Source organism: Mesocricetus auratus, unplaced genomic scaffold (genome assembly GCF_017639785.1).
Source record: "Mesocricetus auratus isolate SY011 unplaced genomic scaffold, BCM_Maur_2.0 Super-Scaffold_100676, whole genome shotgun sequence".
NCBI classification, from domain to species: domain Eukaryota; kingdom Metazoa; phylum Chordata; class Mammalia; order Rodentia; family Cricetidae; genus Mesocricetus; species Mesocricetus auratus.
The window spans coordinates 102,408,882-102,436,559 of record NW_024429266.1 but is presented as its reverse complement, the minus strand read 5'-3'; the positions used below and the strand labels follow the sequence as shown (position 1 = coordinate 102,436,559).

Sequence of the window (27,678 nt, the reverse complement as noted above, 5' to 3'; positions counted from 1 at the left end):
AGGAGGACCCACGGGGACTGTGCCCCAGGCCCCAGGGACATCCTTATCTGGGTAGGTCAGGCCTAAAAGTTTCCTCAGTCTTCTAGGACTGGGGCAGGGACGGCGACTGCTGGCCAGCAGCTGGGCCAGGCCTCCCTTGCAGCAGCCAAGCCCTTGAAACCTGGCTGTTCTTTCCCTGGGGGTGGATGGCCAGGCCACCGTGAGGTTAGAGGTCAGCCCGCCCCCAGCGGCCCCTGAAACGATGACAAAAGCCACATGTGGGCACGTGGGACCACCCCGTAGCTAGGCCTCTGAGAAAACGCAGGGTATGGGGAAGTCAGATCAGAGGAAACTGAGGCACAGGCGCCCTTACTCCCCCCATAGACACTCCATGGCTACATTGTCAGTGCCCACACAACTCCTGCCTCCACTTTCTCCCCTGTGGAATCCACAAACCAGCACACCATCACTCCTCAGGAAGGCTTGACAGTGGACCCCCAAAAGGAGGGAGGTTCTGCTGGCCCCCTCAGATTCTGTTCTGCCAATGAGAATATTTTGGGGGTCACTGGGTGGGACCTTGCTGTACAGGCTCTTGAGAAGTTGCCCACGGCTGTGCAGCCTCAGGGCCACTCAGTTCCCTCTCTGATGGCTCTTAGGCCGAGGAGTGAGAAGTAACAGGCCCAGCCAAGCCAGTTTGCCTGAGAGATGACTTAAAAAAAAAGTTGGTCCTTGTCCCCCAGGTGGTGTTGGGGACAGGCAGGTGACTTCTCTCCTTGGAAGCTGTAAAATGCAGGTTTCAGGACCAGGAGGAGTCAACCAGCTGTTGTTTTCCTCAATTCTGTCGGTAACCAGCCTGGGCCAGACTTGGCCAGAGCAGGCAGGAGGAGAGTAGCCAAGGTCTGGGCCTGTCCACCTGGCTTCCATTACCTCGAGTCATTAAGTCTCCCAGTCCCCTGGGGGTGGGGCTGACGTTCAGGGATCCTCTCTGCTCTCAAATCATTGAGCTGTCGCTGCCAAGGCCCAACTGTCCCCTCCCTGGTGCCCACTGAGGCACACATCACAGCTTGGAGCCGTCAAGCTGGGAGAGGGTGCGTGGTAAGGCGTGCCTCGATCCCAGTGCTCCAGGCTGAGGCAGGAGTGCCCTTGTGCCTGGGGAGGGACTGCTAGGAGCCCTGGTCTCCGGGGTGACAGGTGAACTGGGCTGGGGGCGGGGAGCCCTGGGGAGTTAGCTGGCTTCCAAGGAGGCCTCCACCTGGCTGCTGGAGAAGTGTGCATGTCACATGCCATTAGCCCAGGGGACAAAGATGGGATGATGGTGTCCCTAGGCGCTAAGGGAATGCCTCCCAGACAGATGGGAGGGTCTGTGCAAAGGTCCCGAAACAGGTCAGGCCTGCCGTTCCTTCACACCCGGGAGGCAGAGGTACATTGATCTGTGTGCCTTGGGTTCCAGGCCAGCCAGGATCGTGTAGTGAGACCTTGTTGCAAAAAGAATATGGTCAACATATATTGTATGAAATTCTCAAAATGTAAATTTTTTTCTGAAGTGTGTGCATGTGCGGGGGGGGGGGGGGGTGTTTGAGACAGGCTTTGTCTGTGTAGCCCAGGCTGGCCTCCAACTTACAGACATCCTCCTGCCTTTGCCTTCCAAGTGTTGGGGATGAAGGGGTGTGCCACCACTGCCTGGCCATTTTTTTTTCCTGGAGGAAAGGCAGAAAATGGCAGCCAGGGAGATGGCTTAGCAGGTGGGGACCCCATCCCCAGTCTGCTGCCCTGAGTTCAGTCGACAGGACACACGGTGGAAGAGAAGCAACTTCCAAAAGCTGCTCTCGTCAGCTCTGCATGGGGCAGCGTTACCCTGGAGCACATACCACACAGCAGACAGACCTGCGGCAAAAGAAACCACCAGGGGCAGCCCTCACCCACACTCCAGTCTGAGGGAGGGGCCCTCCCCACGCCCCCCCAAATCCAAAACAGCATGGAGTCAACCTTCCACAGAAGTGTCTCAACTCTTTAATCTCATCCATTTACAGGGTTACAATTGCGTTAAATATTTCTGAGGTTTAAATACAATCCACAATAAGGTCATAAAATGTAAACTTTCAGTGTTTTTTTTTTTAAGTTGCAAAAAATCACATTTGTGTTGCTGTTGTGTTTGAGTTTTCCTGTTAACAGTTGAACTTTCCTGAATATTCCGCACAGGCCACAGCCCAGCGGGAACTGACCGGAGGTAGAAAGTTTTTTACTTTTTAAATTTTTTTCTTTTTTTTTTAAACTCCATTTTACCTGAGTTGGTGTGGGACCCCACACTGTCCGACAAACCCCTCCCACCCCAAGAAACTAAAAGGTTCACATGTTCTGAACAAAACAACTTAGCTCACCTTTACCCAGAAGTTAAAATAAAATCCACAAAAGCCAAAATTATGTGGGGTTGGGGGAAAAAAATGAAGTGTGTAAAAATGACCAAAAAAAAAAAAAAAAAGAGAAAAATCCCGTAAGACTATACAGATAGATAACTCTCAGAAAACACTAACTCAGCTGTTTCCAAGCCCCATGCCCACCCACCCACTGCAGCTGGACAGACAGACAGACATACATACGGCCTGGTGGCCAGCAGAAGTGCCACCAGGAAGATTGCAGAAACATCTTGTCCCTGGGAAGGTTCTAGAAGCAGCCCGCACCTGCCCTTATACCCTCTTTGCCCTGAGTTTGGGGGGGTCTGGCTTGCCCAGACCCGCAAACCCTGAGGTCCCAGGGTGGACAATGACTGTGTCCAGCCCCATGCCCACGGCAGCTTGCATAATGAGTGCCAACTGCACTGAATGCCAAGGGCTGGGTGACAGGACCATGGAGGGCCACCAAGTGTGTCCCCACAGTCACAGAGCCCTGGTGGGAAGGCCCCTTGGCAGTGGGCGCTTTCTGGCCACTCAGAGTCCCAGACATCCCGTCCCCACTGTGGACCAGGCGACCAGGAAAGTGGGTGACCTGGGTGCATTTTTTTTTCTTTTTGGCATCAAAAGACCTGAGGTAGAAAGAAACATGCCCTGGATGTGCCCACCAAGGCGACCCCCTCAATCAGACCCTACCAGGGACACGGGGGACGGGCCCCTGTCTCCCCAGGCCAGGTTACCCACAGAGGTCTACTTTGCACAGAGTTGTCAGAAGGGGACAGAGACCCCCTCAACACCCGTGACCAGGAATGATTGTGCGGCTAACACAGTGGCCCCGAAAGGGGGCAGGCAGAAGCTTCCAGAAGGAAAAGCTGAGATTCCCCATCCCCTCCAAATAAGGCTACACCCTCCTCCTGGGAGGATGGGAAGGGGGTGCCGTCAACCCTGAGACAGCAAGGAAGGGGGCTGTCCCCACAGCGAGAGACAGAGCAAGGGGACTTCTAGGACAGGGGACAAACGGGCCCCAGCTCACCCCGAGTTCCTGTCCTGGCCCCCATGGGGACAGCGACCAAGGCAGAATCCAGGGAAGGTCCCCCTATCAGGGGGAGATTGTGTCATCTCTGCCCTGGTAGCTTCGGCCCAAACGAAATGCAGTTTTCTTTTGTGAGGCAGGGTCTCCTGTAGCCCCAAGGTGGCTTGGAATTGGCTGTATGACCAGGCTGGCCTACTCACGATGCTAGAATTAAAGGCGTGTCCCACTGCCCCCAGCCTCCCCGTCCTCCCTTTGTAGAGACAGGGTTTCAAGTAGCCCAGGCTGACCTCAACCTGCATAGGTAGCCAAGGATAACATTCAGCTCTCCTCATCCTACCAAGAACCGCCCAGTTCGTTTGGACGATGGGACCAAGACACGGGACCAAGGACCAGGGTCCGTCCTGGCCATATTTAACTGCTCCCAGCATGAGGAGCGACAGAGACGAGAACAGGCTACGGACCTGTCTCAGCAGACTCCTTGTCCTGAGCTAAGCCTGGCACACCTGCCTCCCCAGAAGCAACCCATCCAGGCAGAGAGTCCAGATCTTCATCCCTGAGACACACGAGGCCACTGTATTCCGTGTGCGGCTCCCCCTACCTGCTTCTAGAACATTCTGTGTCCTGGGTAAGCGATCCAGGTCCCTGAATGATGGAGCCAGTGGGCGGGGCCCAGCATGACAGAGAACTGTGGAATTTGCTGAGAGCCAGCATAGGCCAGCCCTGTCAAGGTGCTGAGTCAGGGGCTCCACAGGACACCAAAGGGGCTGGGAGACCGTGGCTGGTGCTTTTGCCTCTTAAAAAAAAGTTTGTTTCCCTGAATGAACACAAATATATAGACATACAGGTGGGACACTTCCTGAGATCCAATCTCCACCATCCAGAATATAATAGAATATTTACAAAATCGGAAACCCCAAAACCTTTAAAAAATTTCCATCTGAATGCTGAGATCTCGTTTAAAAATGGAAAAAAAAATTCATAGCTTCCAAGGAGAATGAAATAAAACAACGATCCTGGCTCTGGCTTGGTTGGTTTTCCCAGAAGGAACCACAGTTAAGGGCCCAGGAACAACAACAACAAAAAAAAGACCCAAGTGAGAACACAGTGCTGGGATTCATGAGGTAAATAGTCGAGCTTGAACTGGGCGGGTCAAGCCAGACCCCCATGGAAGCCTCTGGAAAGGTGGCCTCCTGCTTCAAGTTGCCTTGGTGGCCCTTGTCAAATCCATTTCTCGGAGTCTCCAAAACCTGAGAGATTCAAGTGTTCTCTGCCCTGATTTATTAAATCTGTTTCTCTATCTATCTCTCTATATATGTATTATATATATTTATATATATTTTTTCTCTCTCTCTCCTTTTTGGCGTCAGTGTGGCTCCTTGGGAATCTGCCCAGCCCGCTGGGATTCTTCCGATGTCCCAGGTCCCCATGTGGCTGTGTGGTCCCCGTGGTGGGTGGGCAGCGACACGACTTGATCTCCTTTAAGGCAAGGAGTTGTTTGAGGTAGATGTGATGGGCGCAGACGCTCCGGCCAGGCCCACCTGGCTGCTGCCGGTCCCGCCGCCGGCTCCTGTTCGGCTGCCCACGGTGTTGTTGGTACCAATGCTGCCCTTGCTGGGGGCGGAGGGTGGTGTAGGGGGTGGTGGCTGAGCAAACAGCACCCCTGAGACAAGAACAAAGGGAGGGGCTCGTAACGGTGCCCGCCCACGACTGTCTACTGAACAGTGTGGGCGGCACAGGCCTGGGAGCCCAGCAATTTATGAGGCGGGCCAACCTGGGCTACAGAGAGAGAGAGAGAGTTCTAGGCCAGCCAGGGTGTGTTGGCAAGACCCAGTCTCAAAAGATCCGTAGGAGGGCTGGCAAATGGCTCAGTGGGCAGAGGCGCTTGCTGCCAAGCTGGATGCCCCGAGTTCAATCCCCGGGACCCGCAGTGCGCGGGGTAAACCGACTCTCACAGGAGTGACCGCCCCATAGCCCCAAGTGGTGCAGGCTTGACAGCAGCGGTGCGTGGCGAGATGCGGGAGGGGACCCTCGGCTCACCTGTGTACACGATGCCGTTCATCTCCACAGACATGCTAATACTGTTGCTCCCATTGGCGCTGCTGAGGCTCACAGCTGAGTCCTGGCGGCTCTCAGAGGCTGTGGGGACAAGAGAGCCACCACTGGGGTCAGGGCTACGCCTGCGGAGTGGCTTGCTTCCTGGCTGCCCCCTCTATGAGGCCTTTTTAATTTTGGGGAGTGGGGTCATTTTATTTATTCATTTACTATTTTTTTGTTTGTTTTTTGAGACAGGGTTTCTCTGTATTGTTTTGGAGGCTGTTCTGGAACTCACTCTGTAGACCAGGCTGGCCTCAAACTCGCAGAGATCCGCCTGCCTCTGCCTCCCGAGTGCTGGGGTTAAAGGCTGCGCCACCACCACCTGGCCTATTTATTTTTTATGACCAGGTTTTATGCTGTAGCTCAGACTAGCCTTGAACTCACCATCTTCCTGCTTCAGCCTCCTGCTGGGGTCGGCAACACCATGTGTGAGTCCAAGGACTCCATGTGAAACAAACTCTGATAAATGTTAACACCTCCTAGGAACTTACAGATTCCCAACTAGACAGACTCAGTTTTATGCATGAACGAACCAGCTCTTGGTAACCCCTTTCTGACTGATTTGCCAGCGCTCTTTACATAGAATGGCTTATTTTGCCCGGCATGCATGGACTGTGGAGGGTGCCAAGTTCAGGGTACCTTGGCTATTGATCCGGATGTTCATGGGCAGCTGGGCCGTCATGGCCAGGAAGTTCTGCTGCAGAGCTCGCTGCATGAGACGTTGCTGCTCATCAGCAACCAAGGCCATCTTTTTCTCCGGTGGCTCCGTAGATTCCAGCTTCTCCCGGAGCTGCTCCAAGGCGGCTGCCTGCGCTGCCACGGCTGCCTGGGCCGCAGCCGCTTGCACAGCAGCTGCCTGGGCTGCCACGACGGGATGGCCCGCCAAAGATACAGGCAGGCGGCCCGGGACTGGGATGGGGATGGCAGAGTCTTCCTCTGGACAGAATCAGAGCAAACGGTCAAGGGACTGCCAGGGAAGAGCAGTGGGCTTTGCCTCCACCGAGGTGGGAGCTGACCCTGTGAAACCTGAACAGCCTGCACTCCCCATCCCAAGGCTTGCTGGTTTGGTTTGGAGTCTCATGTAGCCCAGGCTGGCCTCACACTCACTTTGTAGCTAAAGATGACTGTGAACTGATTCACCTCCCTCCCAAGTGCTGGGCTGACAGGCATGTACCACCACACCTCGCTAACACGGTGTTGGAATGGCACCTAGGACTTCCTGCTAGCTGGGCAGGCATTCTCCAACCACCGAGTTACCGCCTCAGCAGTGCCGTGTGTGCGCTGGGAAGAACTTAGAGCCTCCGCAGAGAAGACCGCCATCAACCCGACTAGTGACATCTACATAAAAGGTCACTTTCTTATTGGGGACATGTGGACCTGGGCCTCCCACCTCTGATGTGAAAGGCAGGCTCAGAAAGGATTACCGAGTTGCCCAGGGGTACCCAGCATTAGGTTTAGGATGATTCAAGGGTAGTGTCATGAGGGCACTTTGTCCATGTCTGGTAAAGGCCAGACGTCTCCAGAGCTCAGAAGGAAACAGAAGTGACCTCTTAGTAAGTGATGCTTGCCACGCACAAGAGACTGATGCTGCAGTCGATTAGCAATGCTGGGTTTAGAAAGGAGTAGAGCGCTCAGCTGATCCTGCCTGCCCTCATGTGGGTCCAGCGTGAAAGCCAGAGCTTAAGTAGTAATGTCTGCTGAAGGTGTTCCCGTGTCATTTCAAATCGAGCTGTTAATCACTGGAAACGTCATCAAGTGCTTCAGTCTGACCGAACCCAGCACTGTGCATGGCGCCTCAGGCAGCTCTCTCTGTCCATCAGCAGCAGGACATGCCAAGCATGTGTGACACTGTAGACAGGGGACTGGGACCAGGGACTGACTAGTAATGCCTGCCTCGGTAACAACAGCCGGGCTGGACAGGAGAACTCTTTCCCACTAACTCAGGTTTATCACGGCTGTTACCCAGAGAAATAAAAGGATAACCTCACTGGGCGGTGGTGGCCACGCCTTTAACCCCAGCACTCGGGAGGCAGAGGCAGGCGGATCTCTGTGAGTTCAATGCCGGCCTGGGCTACAGAGCGAGCTCCAGGACAGGCTCCAAAGCTACGCAGAGAGAAGCCCTGTCTTGAAAATCAAACAAGAAAGGGATGAGCTCATTCCCTCACATGGTTCACCTTTCTTGATCTTGGGTGCCGGAGTGATGGAGCTGCCATTGGTGCTGGCAGCAAGGCCCAGGGAAGTCACTGGTAGCTTGGGCGAGGACAGCACGTTGTGGGCCCCACTGGGCGAGTAGGCGAAAAGCGAGCCCCCGAAGCTCTGGCGCCGGCCCTCCCTGCGGTTGCTGTCTATGGCGGCCTGGAGCTCGTTGGGGCTGCTCAGGCCGCGTCGTTCGCACTCATAGGGGTAAAGATACTTCATGTACCTGTGGACAGGGAGCAGGATGGCACCGGCGACAACCAGGGAGTGTCACCCTGCCACAAGCTCACGAAGGGGACTCAGTATCTCAGGAGCAGCAGGAGGGCTACCTCGGGAGGTCATGGCTGTTATGGGGGTGCTCTCAGGAGGTCATGGCTGTTATGGGGGTGCTCTCAGGAGGTCATGGATGTTATGGGGGTGCTCTCAGGAGGTCATGACATTATAGGGGTGCCCTCAGGAGGTCATGGCATTATGGGGTTGCCCTCAGGAGGTCATGGCATTATGGGGGTGGTCTCAGGAGGCCATGGCGTTATGGGGGTGGTCTCAGGAGGTCATGGCGTTATGGGGGTGGTCTCAGGAGGTCATGGCGTTATGGGGGTGGTCTCAGGAGGTCATGGCGTTATGGGGGTGCTCTCAGGAGGTGGCGCAGCCCGCACTCACTGTGTCCGCAGCGTGAAGGCGGCGCTGGTGATGGAGGTGGGCAGGTTGAGCCCCTTGGTGATCTCCCGCCACAGCTTCTTGTTGATGACCTCCACGAGGCCCCCCTTCTCAGTCACCAGCACATACAGCATGAACAGGTCCAGGACTTGCTTGGCCATGATAGGGATGCGGTTCACGGGCGTGCCTGGGGGACACCAGGGAGGGGCTGCTAAGGGCAGGCAGGAGTAAGGTGTCCAGGGCCCCGCAGGGTGCTGAGGGCCGTCCCTTTTCTCCCCACCCCACCCCAGGTCTTTCCGTGTGGCAGTCACCTACACACTCCCCCTAACAGCTCCCAGAGTGGTGTGACCCCAGGCCATGCCCCTGCTAGCCTCAGTTTCCCCAAGACATTAGGGCAGAGGAGGGGCTAGAAGAGAGAGGCCGGCGACCACCCTGGGGACAGTCAGTAGACACCGGGGCCTGGTTATTCCCGCTCCAGGTCTCCAACAGCAGGAGCTGCCAGCCAACCACAGGCATCACTGCTCAGCCCTGCCCCTCCTCAGCCGTCCCCAGGGGGCTGCGGTCTCTAGCGGGGTGGGCAGCTAATGGGTTGTCAGTTCAGGAAGCAGGGGCACCCATCTTGTATCTAGTGACACCCTGTCATCCCTCGGAACCTCACCTCCCAGGACGTCCGTTTCCCAGACCTGCTACACACAGATCCCCGCACCATTCTGCCAACTCAACTCCCAGAGGTTTTTTCTTTTTCTAATTTTTTGAGACACGGGTTTTCTGTGTAGCCCCAGCTGAACCCAAATTCACCAAGATCCGCCTACTTCTGCCTCCCAAGTACTAGGATTAGAAGTGTCACCAACATCCGGTGACTCCCAGAGATTTTGCCTATGTCCCCATCTCAGAGCCTAACCTCTGCCCAACTCTGACTTCTGTCTGGGAGGTTCTAGGCTCCGGAGGCTCTCCCAGCCATCCTTATGCGGACGCCCCAGCCTGCTGTACAGCAAGTACTCAATAGAGAATGCTGAAGACGGCCTCCACCCCAGCCACTGACGTGAGAGGGGACACCTCCACCCCCTTTCCTGATGGGGAAACTGAGGCTCCGGGGCGCCTGGTTCACCTGTCCCACGGACTCCACGGCCCCAGAAACTCAGCACTGGGAGACCCTCTCCCTGTTCTCTCCCAAGTTGTAAAAACTCCCGTGTGAATCAAGCGGAGCCCAGGGCGGCTGTGGGAAGGTGGGTCTCGAACCCACCACCCTGTTTGATCACAGCTCAACCCTAGAGAGAGGCCAGGAGGTGGGCAGGGCAGTCTTAACCAGAGGAGAAGGAAGTTTATATGAAGTCTAGGAGCCCGAGGGAGGGCTGAGGCCGGGGTGAGGGAAGGGTGGGGAACCTGGCAGGGGGCAGGCAGGATACACCCCCATTTCCCGTCTCCAGAGACTTCTGAGGAAAATTTGTTTCAAGGCCTCTGCTATTTGATGCCAGGAGTCATCTGTCCCTCTAAAAAAGGACCCATGGGTGGTGGGTTGTGCTGGCTGGGCAAGGGTGGCGGTTTCAATACCGACTCCAAATCACTAAGGACCTCAGGAGAAAGTACCCAAGGTGGCAGCAGACCTGGGGTTTTGAGGGCTACACAGGAGTTTGTTGGTTTGACTTGGTTAGGGAGGCAGGGTTAAATGTGGATGACTTTCACAGCCCTTTGTGGTCAGTGGCTACTACAGCCTCGAGGTCCCTGGCCTTGCTGACCCCATTATGGGGGGTGGGGGTGGTGGTTAGGACGGCCAGCTATGTGGCCTCCGGGCAGCTGGAGGCCTCCTGCTGTGTGTGGGACTCTGGCAGGTGGGGGCTGATGATAACAGAGGGATGGGCGATCTCTCTGGCCACACGGCCACGAGGCCACACGGAGGGCAGCAGGGCTGGACTGAAGGTGGCTGGGCTCTGCGGATAGCACAATGTCCGCCCCACACCCACAGCGACCGGCTGGCCCCGCCCCGACATGGAGGGGTTAACTCGAGAGGCCACCGGGCTGGGCCGGGATCAGGAGGCCACAGTACCCCTTCTCTCTGCCTTCCGGTGGGCAGGCCTGGAGGTTTGTGTTTACAGAAGCTGGGCCCCAGCGGTGGCCTGGGCCGGCCTCAGGTCCCCCCCCCCGCCCCTTCCTGCTTCCATGGCTGAGGCCTCCACCCTCTCTGGACCTCAGTTTCCTCCCTGGGATTATAACGACCCAGCTGTTCCCAACCTATGGTGGAGAGTGAATCCCCCAGGGCCCTGTCCACCTGGAGCTGGGGACAGTCAGAGTTTGGGGAGCACTCCCTCCTCACCCCGCTTCTGCATGAAGCTGAACAGGTCGTCCAGGAACTCCTTCCTCTTGGGATCTGCGTCCAGTTCATAGAGCTGCAGACAGAGTAGGGGTGGTCAGTGGGCAGGAGGGACATGTCCCCACCACAGGGGGTAGGAGGGGGACAGCAGCAGAAACTCAGCCAGCCCCATACACCCCAAGATGACACAATGCTGACCCGCCTCCACCTCATGCAGGGCTCACTAACCAATGCCCAGACCTGGGGGACCGGAAGGGAGACAGGGGTTCTCAGTCCTGGGTCCCCAAAGCCGCAGGAAGTGTCCTTCCCACCTCTCCCAGCAGTAGGAGCTCTGGACATTGTCCCACAAGGAAACTGAGGCACAGCGACACTGACAGTCCTTCAATCCATCTACTCAGTCATCCAAACCCTGAGCACCTGGGGTCCCTGTCTTGTCTCCTATGTAGACTAAGCCTCTGCCCACCCAGTGTGGGGGTGGAGTGACTCAGGGACTGCTGTCACAAGACAGAGTCCTGGGACACACTGACCCAGGGGGGACACACTGACCCAGGGGGACACACACTGACCCAGGGGGACACACACTGACCTAGGGGGACACACACTTGACCCAGGGGGGACACACACTGACCCAGGGGGGACACACTGACCCAGGGGGGACACACTGACCCAGGGGGACACACTGACCCAGGGGGGACACACACTGACCCAGGGGGACACACACTGACCCAGGGGGGACACACTGACCCAGGGGGACACACTGACCCAGGGGGACACACACTGACCCAGGGGGGACACACACTGACCCAGGGGGACACACACTGACCCAGGGGGACACACACTGACCCAGGGGGGGACACACTGACCCAGGGGGACACACACTGACCCAGGGGGGACACACTGACCCAGGGGGGACACACTGACCCAGGGGGGACACACTGACCCAGGGGGACACACACTGACCCAGGGGGGACACACTGACCCAGGGGGGACACACTGACCCAGGGGGGGACACAGTGACCCAGGGGGGACACACTGACCCAGGGGGACACACTGACCCAGGGGGGACACACTGACCCAGCTGTGGGGACACACTGACCCAGCTGTGGGGACACACTGACCCAGGGGGACACACACTGACCCAGGGGGACACACTGACCCAGGGGGACACACTGACCCAGGGGGGGACACAGTGACCCAGGGGGACACACACTGACCCAGGGGGGGACACAGTGACCCAGCTGTGGGGACACACTGACCCAGGGGGACACACTGACCCAGGGGGACACACTGACCCAGGGGGACACACACTGACCCAGGGGGGACACACTGACCCAGGGGGGACACACTGACCCAGGGGGGACACACTGACCCAGGGGGGACACACTGACCCAGGGGGGACACACTGACCCAGCTGTGGGGACACAGTGACCCAGGGGGGACACAGTGACCCAGGGGGACACACACTGACCCAGGGGGGACACACTGACCCAGGGGGGACACACACTGACCCAGGGGGACACACTGACCCAGGGGGACACACTGACCCGGGGGGACACACTGACCCAGGGGGGACACACTGACCCAGGGGGGACACAGTGACCCAGGGGGACACACACTGACCCAGGGGGACACACACTGACCCAGGGGGACACACTGACCCAGGGGGGACACACTGACCCAGGGGGGACACACTGACCCAGGGGGGACACAGTGACCCAGCTGTGGGGACACACTGACCCAGGGGGACACACACTGACCCAGGGGGGACACACTGACCCAGGGGGGACACACTGACCCAGGGGGACACACTGACCCAGGGGGGACACAGTGACCCAGCTGTGGGGACACACTGACCCAGGGGGGACACACTGACCCAGGGGGGACACACACTGACCCAGGGGGGACACACTGACCCAGAGGGACACACTGACCCAGGGGGGACACACTGACCCAGCTGTGGGGACACACTGACCCAGGGGGGACACACTGACCCAGGGGGGACACACTGACCCAGCTGTGGGGACACACTGACCCAGGGGGGACACACTGACCCAGCTGGGGGGAGATAATTAGAATGCTCAGCTGAACACCAGGCTTCACATTAACCACCAGGAATGCAGCTGGCAGGACTGTGGGGGGCCTTGAAACCACCAATTACACCTGGGTCTGCGTGATCCATCATTTAGTCTCCAAAAGCTTGGTGGGAGCCTCCCAGTGGGCAGCTGGGGCCATCCCAGGCCATCCTTCCAACAGCAACCCTGCCCAAGACTCAGTTTCTCCATCCGTTCAATGGATGGAGACCATGGACAGGGAGTCCAGGCCTCGGCCCTGGGTGGCCTTGGCTGTCAGCGGCCCGGCTTTGTCTGCGCCCCACCCCGGGCCGCCAGCGCCAGACTGGCCGGCCCACATTCCTAAGTCCAGGGAGGCCGGTCTCCCTCCCAGGCTGCCTGAGGGGAGCGGGGCCCCTGGGTGCCGCGCACAAGCGCCCAGAACCAGCTGGAGTCTCCCACACTTCCCTAAGGGGGTTCCGCCTTCACTGGTGGGGAGCACCAGCACCGGAGAGTGTGGGACCATGGGTGTGCCCAGGACACGGCAATCACTTAATAATCGCTTCGCAGTGCAACCTGATTTCCTCAAGCGGCTACCTGGGCAGGGCAACGCGGGTGGAGCCCTGTGACGGGGCGTGGCCAGAGCCCCCAACACTGGAGAGGAGGAAGGACCCGCCCCCTGGAAGGGCTGGAAGCCCTGTGCAGAGCCCAGGCTCCTCAGCCCCCTCCACAAGACACCGCTAAAGCCTCCTTCCTCAGTTTCCCCATCTTCACTGGGAAGCCCAAGACGAAAGTGTAGCCAGTTGGTAGCTCAGTGGGCGGAGCGCTCGCCCAACACTCATGAGGCTGTGGGTTCCACCCCTCAGAACCCCATAAACCAGGCGTCTTTGTGGGGCACACCTGTCATGCCAGCACTCCGGAGGTGGAGGCAGGAGGGTCGGGAGTTCAAGGCCAGCCTGGGCTACGTGAGACCCGGTCTCAAAACAAAACAACCGCTACCCCCAAACAACAGTTCCACCCGAGCTTCAGAGCACTGGTGCCTCTGGGGAAACCAGGCGCTGTGTAATGCCTGTTCTAACAGGAGATGCTGAGACGCTGACCGGTCAGTGTCGGGCCTGCTCAGACATCTGCAGGGACAGGACATCAATCCAAAGCTATAAATGGGGGACCCACGGGGATCCCCAGCTGCTATGGGGGAGGGTCAACAACAAAGACAGGCCGTAAAAGCCGGGCGGCTTTATGGACATCCTGCCCCTCTGGCTGTCCTCTGAGGGGGGTGCATCCCACCCTGGAGAGCAGGCTCTGGGGGGACAGTGTCCCCGTCCCCCATTCTAGCCCAGGGCCCAATACTGTGAGAGGTTTTCCTTATCTGACTCAGAGTACACAGCAGTTGTCTAATAAGTGCTCATTACGTATGCATGCTTTCTTGGGCCTTGCAGCAGAACAACCCTTCTGCTTCGTCTGCAAACTGGCTTCGGGTTGCCGGGATAAAGGCATACAGCAGGCGCTCACTTTGTAAGCACTGTCCTTCTCGCCTCCCCTTTGCGGTCAACCAAGCAGCTCCTTCTCAGGAGTGTGAGCACATCTTCTCAGGAGTATGAGCACATCTCCTCAGGAGTGTGAGCACATCTCCTGCTCTACAGCCCTGGCTCACATTACCCGACCTCCTCGGCTCACCAGAGACCTTTTGTTGGGGGGTTCCCCTTTGGATTTTTGAGACAGGGTTTCTCTGTGTAGCCCTGGCTGTCCTGGAACTCACTGTAGACCAGGCTGACCTCGAACTCACAGAGATCCGCCTGCCTCTGTCTCCTGAGTGCTGGGATTAAAGGCGTGCGCCACCACCGTCTGGCTCTTGTTTTTTCCTTTTGACTGTTTTTTGCTGGTGAATTGTTCACAAACGGTAGTCTGGCTTTTTTGAGGCGAGGTCTAACCTGGAACTCCTGGGACCCTCTTGCTTCTTCCTCCTGTGAGCTGGGGTGACAGACCTGAGTGGTCACCACAAACACCCCTTCCAGATCTGGCGGGCCCCGGGCCCAGATAACATCCCATCTGTAGGTTTCTGTTCTGACCACACCTGGGCAGCCAGGGCCGTTCCCACAAGGGCCCAGGGCGGTGTCCTCAGAGCTGAGGGGCCCTGGCTGTCCCCGGCAGTTAAAAAAAAAAAAGCTGCGCTGAGTGTGTATACATGTGTAGGAGGCCCCTGAGAAAACCTTTGTCCCCCAGACTGTGGCAGCCCAGGCCCCCTGCGGGCTCCCCAGGGCTCCAAAGTCCACACGGCCCCACCTGGGACTGGTGCCAGGTGGGGTGGACCCCAGCATGGACACTCCCTGCAGTCACCCAGTTTGGGTACAGCAGAAGACAGACACTGGCTGTGGCCTGGGTTTGACACCCTGGGCCCTGTGACAGGTACCTGCCTGACTGATGGGACAGTTTGGGATTTGCTTTTTTTGATAGGGGTCCATGAGCCCAGGCTAGCCTCACCTGAAGCAATCCCGACTCATCTGTCCCCTGGCTGCTCGCCATGATGGGACCACAGGTGGCAGCCACACCAACTACCAGGCTGTGAAGGCGTTTTAAAGGCACATTCGTGCCTGCTGTGGGAACTCAAGCTGTTTTCCTCTTTAGTGATCATGAAACGTGGATCAGATTTGAGTCAGCAACTCGCCCCCAGGTGAGGGGCAACTCAGCAAAGCTAGCTGGGTGTCTCTGCCCACTTGGCAGGAATGAATGGATGAAACCAAACTGTCCCGTGTGCACCCCTCTCTGTGTGGGGTTTTTAAAATGGCTTTCTTTGAGTAGGTGTGGTGGCGCACTCCTGTAATCCCAGCACTCAGGAGGCAGAGGCAGGTGAATCTTTGAGTTCAAGGCCAGCTTCATCTACAGAGTGAGTTCCAGGACAGCCAGGGCTACACAGAGAAACCCTGTCTCAGAAACCAAACAGGCTGGAGAGATGGCTCGGGGGTTAAGAGCACTGGCTGCTCTTCCAGAGGACCTGGAATTCAGTTCCCAGCATCCACGTGGAGGTTCAAAACCATCTGGTACTCCAGTTCCAAGAGACATGATGCCCTCTTCCGACCCTGGGGATCACTGCACACCCAAGGGATGAAAACACACACACACACACACCACACACACACACACAAACACACACACCACACACACACACATACCACACATGCACACACCACACACACACCACACACACACACCATACCACACCACACAAATTTAATTACCTGCCTTTTGGGGGGGACAACATTATGCATATAAGTCTGAGATCACATATAATCACATACCTCTATCTACTTCCAGAACACTCCACTACACAGAAGGAAATGCCTCATTCCTTGTACAGCCCGACACCCATGTACCTACTTCTCAACTCTGTATTGGCCTGTTTGGGCATTTTTACACACTGTGAGGCCTCTGTGTCTGGGTCTCTCACCAAGAACAGTGTCCTCATGTCCCTCCATACTGTAGCCTGTATTGGGGACCTCACTCCTGTTCCTGGCTACGTAATATTCCAGTGAATGGATGGACCACAGCGTTTGTCCATTGTCTACCTGTCTCTGGGTGGCAGGAACCCTTACCCTCTCCATACTCTTTGGGGATCTGGACTGTGTTGTGTCTTTTAGGCTCTCGATAAGACATGACTCACAACAATGTCTATAACCAGCATCCACACAATAGCTGTGATATTCCTCCCTCGCCTGCATAAACTCCCAACCCCACCAGGACAGTCACTCAAACACTGTCTTCCCAGCCCATGGAAGAGGGGCTTGGAGCTTCCCACTGGGCCACGTCTCCCCTGGCTCCCCCCCCCAAGGCCTGCTGTCCTCCGTCATGGGAGCCTCTGCTTTTGGAAGCTCACACTGGAGTCTCCACACAGCCCTGTCCCAGGGCGTTAGCACTATGTGGTCCTCCCCCCATCTCGGTGAGGCCCCAGGTACCAAGATGACTCAGCGTTGGGGGCAGTGTGAAGCTCCCCCTGGGCAGCCCATTCTGCCACTGAGGAGTGCTCAGGGTTCACCTGGAACCCACTGTTCACTTGGGGAAACTGAGGCAGAGGTGATCTGTGAATGACACGGTACCAACTGGTCCTTTTCCATGGAGACCTAGGGTGTGGTGGGGCACACTGTCATCCTGGCAGGAGGCTAAGGCAGGAGGATGGCCATGATCTCCAGGTCACCCAGAGCTACGCAGGGAGACCCTGTCTCAAAGCCAACTCGAGGTCCATTCCTGCAAAGAGAGGCCAGGAGGGTCAGGAGTTCAAGGCTAGATCACAGTAAGTCTGAGGTCCAGCCTGCACTATGTCAGTCCCTTTCTCAAAACACGAAACAGGGTAATTAAACCCCCAGGAGGTAGTTTTTTCCCATGGGAAAGGCCATGCAAGAGACTGGCCGCACACATCCTAAGAGTCAAAAGCCACAGAGACGCCTGAGGTAGACTGCACGATTAAGAAATCAATGAATGAAGCTGGGTGGTGGCGGCCCACGCCTTTAATCCCAGCACTCGGGAGGCAGAGCTACTACTCCCCACCTGCCTGCCTCGGCATGCCTCAGTTTACCTACCATGGCCAGGAGTGAGGAGGAGGCAGCTGGCCAGAGCACAGGGAAACCGGGTTGGAGATCTAGGGTTGTTCTTTTCGTATTTGGAAAGCCCAGGAGTTTTGCAGGCATGACTGAGCACTCTCTGTATATGGGGTTATATATACCAAACCTCACAACAGGACGAGGCCCAAAGCAGAGGCTAAATTATCACAGCAGGAAGACAGGGCACTCTAACGACGGCAGAGGACTGTCTCCTAGAAGACCAAGGCAGGAGGATTGCAGGTTCAAGGCAACCCTAGGTAACTTAGTGAAAAGAGAGGTCCAGGGATGCTATACAGGGTGGAGCCCCTGCCTAGAATCCCCCAGTGAGGAAGCTGGGGACATGATCAGGGGTGAGCAGTTACCTAATGGGCAGGAGACTCTGGGTCTCTTCCCAGAAACTGATGTGGGGGGGGTGGGAATGGAGAGTCCTGTGGGGGGAAAAGAGCCAGCGCAAGAATTCTCCGCCCCGCGAGGGCATCATGAATGTCCATCTCTCGCTAGCCCAGGGCTTGGGGCTCTTTCGTCCACATGGTGGTCTCAGGGCGCACCTGAGGACTAGGGGCTTCCCCTTCAAGCTGGCCACCCGCTCTTTCATTTCCCGTCAGTTCTGTGGGCACCGGGGCCCAGCTCTGGCTCTCAGGAAATTGGGGAAGTGATTCTGGGCTGGGTCAAACATCTGTCTGTTCAGCTGCCTCCTACGGCGGCTGGCCCCTCGCCCCTCAGAACGCACTGGGTGTCCCACCCACGAGGCAGATATTAATAGTCCTTCTGAAATGACCACTCAGAGCCACAGGAGCGGCTGCCACACATGCTGGCCCCTGGGTTCCTGACTGCACCGGAACCTGCAGACCTCCAACCTGCCTCTCTCTCCCTGGCAGACTACAGGTCTGATCAGGGACTGCCTGGGAACCTCAGCCTCTTTCGCTGTGAAGGGAGGGGCTGTTCGCAGAGCCTCCACACTAAGCACAAGACACACGCACACAGCAAAGGTCAAAGAAGACGGCCGGGTGGAGAACAAAAATGCTCAGGGAAACCGAGGCGCAGGGGTCAGGAAGCCCAGAGATCAATATGGGGGCAGTGGCCAGCGCATAAGCTCCCATCAGAAAGTGCAAAGAAGCTTGTGTGGAAACGCCCCAAGATGACCGCCCTTACCCCCAATACAGAGACAAAATTAACCAGGCAGGAGCCAAGATGGAGCCCCCAGGGGAGCCTCACAGACAAGGGAAGGACAATGCCTGGCACTCGGGAGCATGCCAGACGGTGACTCAAGATCTGAAAGATGCCACACACCGTGGCACAAATCGGTGATCCCAGCTTCTAGGGAGGCTGAGGCAGGAGGATCACAGTAAGTCCAGGCCTGCCTGGGACAGTAAGGGAAACCCTGTCTCAAAACCAGAGTGAAAAACTAAGCTGGGGCGTGGTCAAGGAGGCGCCCTGCCTAGACCCCCTCAGCCCCTGGTTTCTCCAGCTATACTCCTGTATAGCCCCCAGAGCCCAGAACGGCCTTCCCTGTTGGCCACGGAGTCCCTGAGGGTCCCTGGCTGTCACACTGGATTCTCAGGACAGGACTTGGGGACAGGTATCCCCCTGTTCCAGTGTCCCCACATAGGGAGCCAAGGGCAGGTGGTGGCTCCAAACACGCCCTCCCCGCTGCAGGGAGCCCCCGGCACACATCAGCAGCGGCTTCGCTGGAAAACCGGGGTGGATGAACGCAGACCGGCACTGCCGGCGCCCACTCCACGCTCTGCACCTTCTCCCCGGGAGCGGGCGTGGGCAGACAAACCCTCACTAGCCGGGGCCTAACTGACTGCCACCAGCGAGCAGTGCACTGGCTGTCAGTCCTGTCTGTTTCACAGAGCGGGAAACTGAGGCGGGGAGGCAGAAAGGGTGAGTTAGGAGAGGGGAGGCCTTGGGTACAGACAGACAAGATGGCAGATGAGTGAACCCCCCCAGCATACCCTGGGGTGGGGGACGAGATAAATGTCAGACTCCTGTGCCCCAGCCCCCATCCTATCTGGCCACACCCTAGCCTAGCCTGTGGCTCTAGGTTCCACCAACAGGATTTAGAGTCACTATGACGGCTACACACAAAGCCACGGATCACCCAGCCCGGATGGAGATGCTAGGCACGGCTGGGCACACAGGTGGCTCCCTAGGCCAGGCCAAGGACACGCCTTCTCCCCCAGACAGGACCCCGCTCCCACAGACAGTGGACACCGGCCTACCCCAGCGCACTCCACAGATCCCTACACCATGCTTTCTTTGTTTATTTGTTTTTCCAGACAGGGTTTCTTTAGCTCTGAAGCCAGTCCTGGAACTCACTCTGTAGAGCAGGCTGGCCTCGAACTCACAGAGCTCCGCCTGCCTCTCCCTCCCCAGTGCTTGGGATGACAGCTTGGGCCACCACGAGCATACTGACTGAGTCCTGTACCTGCTGAGCCCCAGCCCCCTGTCTGGGCTGTTCTGAGATAAGAATAACTGTGCAGCAGCCCTCGGGAGGCAGAGGCAGGCGGATCTCTGTGAGTTCGAGGCCAGCCTGGTCTACAGAGCGAGTTCCAGGACAGCCTCCAAAGCCACAGAGAAACCCTGTCTCGAAAAACCAAAAAAAAAAAAAAAAAAAAAAAAAAAACTGTGCAGCCCAGCTTCCAAATGGCAATCCTCAGCTGGGCAGTGGTGGCGCAGCCTTTAATCCCAGCACTCGGGCGGCAGAGACAGGTGGATCTCTGTGAGTTCAAGACCAGCCTGGGCTACAGAGCGAGTTCCAGGACAGTCAGGGCTACACAGAGAAACTGTTTCAAAAAACAAAAACAAAAAGTTGGCCACCCGTCTTTGTCACTGCCCGAGCCTAGAATGGGTGTGTGTGAGGTGGGGACTCGGGGCGGGCGGCTGTCACAAGCCCCTTGTCCGGGTGGCAGGCAGAGCGCACCCCTACCAGTGCCTTCACCACATTGGAGTCTGTGACCGGAAGCAGATCTGCAGGGGTGGCCGGGGAGCTGACCCCACTAGCCCGCCACTCACCCCAAGGACCCACAGGGCCAGGCCGTGTCCCCAGACCAGGCCCTTCAATGGACACATTAGTTACCGTTTAACCCTGTGACCCCCAATTGTCCCCTGGTCATGCGCAGCCAGGCGAGCCGGGAAGGGGCGGGTGACTGCCACCCCATGCATGCCACCCACCAGGCCACACCGGGCTGTCCCTGGGCTAGTTCTGAGAATGGAAGAGCTTGGTCATGCTTAAAAGCCGTCAGGGGCCACACTGGGGGCTGAGAGCTCTCTTTCCAAGTGACATGTCCTCTATAGTCTTGGGCTCCTCTCTGGCTGAGGACAACTGTTTGTATAATTTGACACCACCCCCCTCAGTGGCAAGCAGGGAAACTGTGGCAGGGGTCAGGAAGAGCCCCCAGCAAGCCTCCATTCATGCCTCAGTCACCACAGGCTGCTCTCGCCTGCCCAATGCAGCCCACGTGGGCAGCAGACCTGTGTGCCCAGGGCGTTTTAGAACTGGTGACCACACAACCTGCAAGGTGACGTTAACAGTATCTCACTGCTACCCATGCTCTCAGACCAGGGTGGGCATGCACCTTGCCCTGGAGGTTCACACAGCACAACAGACACACCATACAGACAGACACATACATACGCAAACACGGTGGGGAGCTCGCCTTCAATCCCAGCACTCGGGAGGCAGAGGCAGGAGGATCTCTGTGAGTTTGAAGCCAGCCTGGTCCACAGAGTGAGTTCCAGGACAGGTTCCAAAACAATACAGAGAAACCCTGTGTCAAAAACAAACAAACAAAAAATATACAAACACATACCCTCATAGACATATACACACATACACACACCACATAGACACACAGACAACAGACACACACACACAAATACACACACACAAATACATACAGATAACACACACACACACACACACACACACACACACACACACACACAGGAATACACATACAGACACACTATTGGCCCAAGTGGCAGACACACGCAAAGACACTGGGAGATTTCCCCGTGTGGCCTGGCGTGGTCCCTGCAACCAGTCACAAAAGCCGTGGAAACTGCCCACTAGGCCATGCTGTCCTGTCTGTGCACACGTCCAGTGCTAACTCTGCCACCACACCCTCTTGGGGATGGCAGCTTTGAGGACACCGCTCCCTCCACCACAGCGTGTGTTATTAGAAAGCGTGGGGCGGGACGGCGCTTGGCAACGGGTCACAGGGTGGGGAGCCTGGCCGGCAGCAGTGACCCGGTGGCCGAGTTGGCGGCACAGGGACCAGATAAGGTTCTTCCGGCTGAGTCAGCAGGGTTCCCGGGGGTTGGCACGGGCCGGGGCGCGGTGCCAGGGCTGGCGGGCAGGCACCCTCCTGTGCCTGCCACAGCTCGCTGGCTCAGAGCCAGCAGCCACAGCGACTTTGATGAGGCTGCCCGGGGGCTTCCCAGCACCTCCAGTCCCCAAGTCCTAGGTACCTGGGGTTCCTGAGCCCGGGCCGGGAAGAGTCTGGGCTGGGGCCGATCGCCAACATTGGCTGTCAGCCCAGAGACACGCCCCAGACAACGATGACAATGACAACACTGTCCTCGGAACCAGGAGCCTGACCTCTGGGCCGTCTCCCGGGTGGCCTGGCACACCGGTCTCTCCCGAAAATGCTAGCCTACCCTTCACCCTCTGGCTCCACCAGGCCCTGACTCCAGGTCCATCTGGTACCTCTCCTCCACCGCCCCACCAGGGATAACTCTGGTTTTCTAGAATGTTCTGCTTCTAGAAGTAGACCCTGTTTTTCTTGTCTGGTCAGTGGCCTCTTGTGTCCTGTCTCCTGCAGCCTGTGCCCCCTAGGCAGGACAGGGAGGGAACCACCCATCCATCCCCTTCCCAGTCCTCCTGCCTTGGGCCCCAGAGAGCTCACAGTGTCAACATCCAGAAGGAGAGCACATGTGAGCGTGTGAGCGACCAGGTTGGAAACTATCAGTAGCCATGAAAGTTCTGCCTGGGGCAGACACACCAGGTGACAGGGATAAGGGCACGTGAGGCAGTGACAGCAGACCTGTCAGCCCCGCCCAGAACTCCCACCTCTAACACCTGGCCGGCTGTCCATTTCCCTGTGTGAGGGAGGAGTGGCTGTCCTCAGGCCAGAAGCCTCCCTGGACACCTCCATTTTCCCTCTCCACTGGAAGGCTGCCTGCTGCCCTGGAATTAGCAGTACACTCTGAGGGAGAGGAGAGGGCAAGCAGGCTCTGAGGGTAAAGGGCTGGCAGCCAACCCCTGTGACCTGATTCAATTGTCCCACCCACACGAAGCAAGTGACAAGCAGTCCTCTGACCACCACACAGGCTCTGTCACACATGCCCCTGCCCGGACGAAGTAAATAAAGAAACGTTAAAAAAGATTTTTTTAGGGCCAGGCGTTGGTGGCGCACCCCTTTAATCCCAGCACTCGGGAGGCAGAGGCAGGCGGATCTCTGTGAGTTCGAGGCCAGATAGGCTCTAAAGCTACACAGAGAAACCCTGTCTCGAAAATCAAAAAACGAAAAAGTTTTGCAATGTGTCAGGGTTAGGAGGGGAGGCTGGAGGGGTGGATACTGAGGTAGGAGGATGGCGAGTTTGCCCAGTTTCGATACAGCACCAGGCCTGAGGTCTAGGTTTCAGAGCGATGCTTGACCCCTGACCTGCCAGGGACTCACTGCTTCAAGCGGGAAAGCCAGGCTGCCAGCTTTCCCCAGCACCGGAAGTTTCCAGGTCCCATCCATCCGTCCACCACAGGCCAGACTCTCAAGAGGTTAGGGACAGTGAAGCCTTCGTACGTGGGACTATGACCATCCTGTGCCTCAGTTTCCCCTCTACAGTCCCTTCCTTGTAGAACGAGCGGGGATCCCATTAGCTTCTTTTCTTGCAGCAGGGTTTCGGGAACCCCGCGTATGGCTCAGGTGTGAACTTCTGACCCTGCTCCCTCCAACTCCCAAGTCTGGAATGAGCTGGGCACCGCCATGCCTGGTGCACGGCAGGCCAGAGCCCCCACCCTGCCGGTTTAGTTTTGAGACACGGTTTTGCCTGTAACCCAGGCTGCCCTTGAACTCCCCGACGCTCCTGCCTCAGCCTCTCTTGTGACAAGCATGTGCCACCCCAGGGCTTCCTTCTGGCATTTGTGTCTGCGGTCAGGCAGAGTGAGCAGGAGATGACAGTGGGGCCGGGGAAGGACAGGGACGGCCGCGCACACGGGAAACTCGGACAGACAGCGGCCGTCTACAGAGCTCCTAACAGGCACCTTCCGATTACCCTTCTACCTAGCAATTTCACTCCAGGCACACGCCCAAGAGGAACAAGAATAAACCCACGGGAAAACCGAGGAGCCAAAAGGTGGAAACAGCCCTGCATCCGGCATGGATGGAATGGACACGCAGAGCAGTCCACACACAAGCCAGAGGACTACACAGCCATAGCAGTCCACACACACACGCCAGAGGACTACACAGCCATAGCAGTCCACACACACACAGCCATGACACCACGGAGGAGGGCCCTGAGGGCACTGTGCTCTGTGAGAGACTCTGACAGCCCCCCGAGGTGTGGGGCTCTGCCACAGAAGTGTCCGGAAGTGAACGCAGGGAGCTGTGTAGGAGACTAGTGGCCATGCTGTCCGGGGATGAGCCTGGAAGGACCGAAACATTCTGAACTTGACAGGAATTTTGTTTGTTTAGGATCTTGAATCCGCGAATGAGCTAAAAGCCAGGCACAGTGGTGCACGTCTGTTATCCCAAGACCCGGGAGGCTGAGGCAGGAGAGCAGCCCCAGGCTACAAAAGCAAGACAGCCTCAAAAAAACCAAAAAAACCTGGGCGTGGCGGTGCGTGCCTGTGATCCCAGCACTTGGGAGGTGGAGGCAGATAGTTCTCTGTGAGCTTGTGGCCAGTCTGGTCTACCTAGCGAGTTCCAGGACAGCCAGAGCAACACAGAGAAACCTGTCTCAGAGAAACAACAAACACACTCACAAAAGATGTCAGCTTGAAAAATCACAGCGAGGCCGCTCTGAACCCGGGTGTGGCCACAGGGGGACAGGAAGGCTGCAGGGTGTGCGCCCAGTTGCCAGAAGGCCCAGAGCCTAATCCCAGCCCCTGGCGGAGGCCTGGAGTCCCGTCCTCAGACCCACAGCCAGGGTGGATCCGGCTGCCGGGCTCAGCTGGTGGAAGTCAGACGTGGCCAAGACTGGAAGGAAGACGCGGAGACAGTGCCAAGCGGCCGGCCAGCCAGCACCGCCACGTGCCAGGAAGGGAGTAGGGCAGACGCCAGAGTCAACACAGGCCGGACCTGGGGCTGACATCTGTGGGGCTGGCTGGACCACGGTTGACACAGACTGCACAGGTGCCAGGCCAGCAGGGAGCAATGTGTTAGAGGAGGAGTCCCGGGCACAGACGGACACCATCTCCAAACCCAGCCAGCTCTGGTCCTGCCTCACAGCTGTTTTCCAGGACCTTCGCCCAGCTGATTCCCCAGCAGAGATCCGTTCTCACCTTTCCCAACCCTCGGGGTAACGGATGCGCGTGCCTGGCTTTCTATGTGGGCCCCTGGGATCTGAACTCAGGTCCTCATGCTTGCATGTGGACATTTTTACCCCGTCTCCCCATGCTTTGTGTACATTTCTCTCTATGTCTGGTGACCGGGGTGCTTTCTCTAGTCTCCCATTAGATCTGAGCTGGGGCTCCTGGCTCCCTCTGTCCTCAGTTTCCCCATCTCTAGATGCACAAAGTCCCCTGCACAGGCTGGGTCTCTGCATGACCTCTGACCCTGAGCCAGGATGTCCCCCAAAAAGGTCTCAACAACGGCTCTTGAGGCCCCCCCTTTGTCTCGCTGCCCTGGGGCTGGGTTTGGAGCAGCCAACCCTAGCCCTGCTGCCCTATTCATGTATGACCAGCGCAGAGCCGTGGGATCTGGTAATGCGAATGGGGGTACCTACAGATCGTGGCCATGGCTGTGGCAGAGTAGCACGGGCACGCCCCACTTGCTTGGCACCGGGGCACCGAGCACATGTCAGGAAAACTAATAAACTAAGCGTGCCCTCGAGAGGCAGGTGATGCACACACCGTGACAAGCACATCCCCTGAGAACTAACAACTAAAGGCCTCTGTGCGACACACCTGTCAGTCAACTCCTTTGTAAAATGCACACAGGACGGCCCAGGCCACTCCTGTACTAACCAGGGAAACCAAGGCACAGAGTGAGGTGCAGCCCACACACACCCAGCCAAACACTTTTATGTTTGATATGTTTATCGGGAACCTCCTTGGGGGATACGAGGCCCAGTCTTGAAGCCCACAGCCACCTCCAGGCCTAGGGCGGGGCGGGGCCACACCCAGGAGCAGTGATGTCCATCTGACAGGTCAACTGGCAGGCTGCCCGACACACACGCCAGGGCGAGAAGCAGAGACGGAGGGCGAGGCCGCCCCGCCCAGCCTGGGCCCTGTCTCTGCAGGCACTGAGAGGGCGCAGAGGGTTAACCTCCTCTCGAGTTCCTCGAAACTACTCTTCGCGCCCCAGGGCCTTTGCACGGCTGTGACACCAGAACAGAGCTGTCACCTGTCTTGCCCCACAAGCACAGATGCTAACCTAACCTGAGCGCCCCTGGTTATGCCTCAGCTCCATGTTTTCCCAGGCATTCACTTCTGCATCCTAAGGGGGACCCCGGGCCTGTTCCTTGGGCCCCCAACAGCAGAGCTCAGGTCACCTCCTGAAGCCATTCCGATCAGCTCTGTCACACAGGGAACATCTGGAGTCCTCAGCCAACCTCTGGGGCCACCTCGTAGGCCACACAAGACTTGGCCCTGGAGCCAGCCCGGGAGCCGGTTTCCACCCTGGCCACACACCCGGGGGTCGGCTGGGCCAGCTGGCCAGGCTGGAATGCAGGCTCTAGCCCGGCAGGCCAACCATCTGGTTTCCATCGGCCTGCTGACTTCAAAGGCCGGCCACTTCCTCCCGCCTGGCCGCCTGCAGGGAAGGGCTAGGGCAGTCTGAGCTTCCTCCATGCCACTCCCGGGCCCAGGAAGTCTGTGTGGGGGTCCCACGGACACCCCCCACCTCGCCAACCAGCGCGCCAGCACCTCTGGAACCACCTACCACGAGCCTCGGTGCCCCAGCTCCTGCCGGCTCCTGGACACCCACAATTCCGCAGCTACCAAGTGTCCCTAGGCACCACCCTGGACCAGCACTGCCCTAGCCCCCTGGGCACTGTAGCCCAGCTCACATGCTCTGCAGACCCCCTCTCTCTCCAGAGCTGGGCTCTACATCCTTGTCTCAGGTTGACAAGCCACCTTCCTGTGCTCTGCGGCCTGAGTGTGAAGCCGCGATGGATGCTGGGAGTTTCCCTCTGGGCTCGCTCTCCATGTTATTTCTGAGGCAGGTCTTGCACCGAACCTGGAGCTCACTGGCCAGCGAGCCCCAGGGATCTTCTGTCTCCATCTCCCAGCACCAGGACCGAAATTACAACTGCTGTGCCCAGCGTTTTACATGGGTGCTTGGGGATTTGAACTCCGTACCATGCATGCACAGCGCTTCACATACCAAGCCCCCCCCAACACCAACAAGACACCTTCCTGCTCAGCAGGACGCGCAGAGCCCACACAGACCTCAGAGTCCCCGGTGCCCAATATTCCCCTGGCGTGTCCCGGCCTGGCCTGTGCACCTCAGCCATACCCAGGACCAGAGCCTCCCTACTGCCCGGCAGTGCCTGATCCCCTGCAGCTGGGGGGCGCGGCGACCAAAGCCCTGGCCTACCTGTTTGAACTGCTCCTCAAACGTCCAGTCTCCGTGGTCCGCTGGTGGCATCTGGGATGCCGTGGGGGGGGGGTGGGCAGGGCCAGGTCCCAGGCGCTCAGGGCCACCCAGCATCTTGGGACCACCATCTCCACGGAAAGCCTGAGCGGGCTGGGCCTTGCGGGTGAACAGGCCTGCAGAGCCCAGGCCGGCAGACCCTGGGGGGCCCAGACCCTCCTCCTCCTCTTCCTCGAAGTCCTCCTCCTCCTCCTCTTCCTCCTCCTCCTCCTCCTCCCCCAGGTCTTCCAGCTCCTGCTCCTCCCACTTGGGTTTCCTGCAATGAACACACACAGCCCCCTCAGCAGGGACACAGGCAGGCGCCACTTTGTCTCAGTGGCAAGGCCAACCCCACCCACTTACCCCTGCCTCAGTTTCTCTCCCTGCAAACAGGAACAGCCACAGGCCTCTCAGGGCCCCGGGTAGGTCCCTGCCCACACCCCACTTTACCCCCCCCAACAAGCTCTTAACGAGGGCCCCGACACACCTCCTCCAAGGTTGACCTAGGACCTCTGCACGTGGGACTGCTAGCGCTAGGCTCGCTGTAAACAGTGCTCTGCCATCCTTCTGGTACCTTCTGT

The 27,678-nt window shown here is 57.9% G+C and overlaps 1 protein-coding gene across 4 annotated transcripts in view; it reads right to left on the bottom strand.

Moving 5' to 3' along the window:
* Window positions 1–1,966: 1,966 nt before the first annotated feature.
* Arid3a (AT-rich interaction domain 3A) overlaps window positions 1,967–27,678 on the bottom strand; it is a 30,300-nt gene continuing 4,588 nt past the window's right edge. For 3 of the 4 annotated variants that reach the window (XM_005083336.4, XM_013122961.3, XM_040739105.1), the window contains exons 3-9: window positions 27,062–27,374; window positions 10,658–10,730; window positions 8,350–8,533; window positions 7,668–7,915; window positions 6,133–6,429; window positions 5,437–5,535; window positions 1,967–5,059 (exon numbers count right to left, since the gene is read on the bottom strand). In XM_005083336.4, the coding sequence (XP_005083393.1) occupies window positions 4,878–5,059; window positions 5,437–5,535; window positions 6,133–6,429; window positions 7,668–7,915; window positions 8,350–8,533; window positions 10,658–10,730; window positions 27,062–27,374 (1,396 nt within the window). In that variant the 3' untranslated portion in view covers window positions 1,967–4,877. The remainder of the gene's footprint in view (window positions 5,060–5,436; window positions 5,536–6,132; window positions 6,430–7,667; window positions 7,916–8,349; window positions 8,534–10,657; window positions 10,731–27,061; window positions 27,375–27,678) is intronic. The other variant, XM_040739106.1, reaches the window with a different exon arrangement.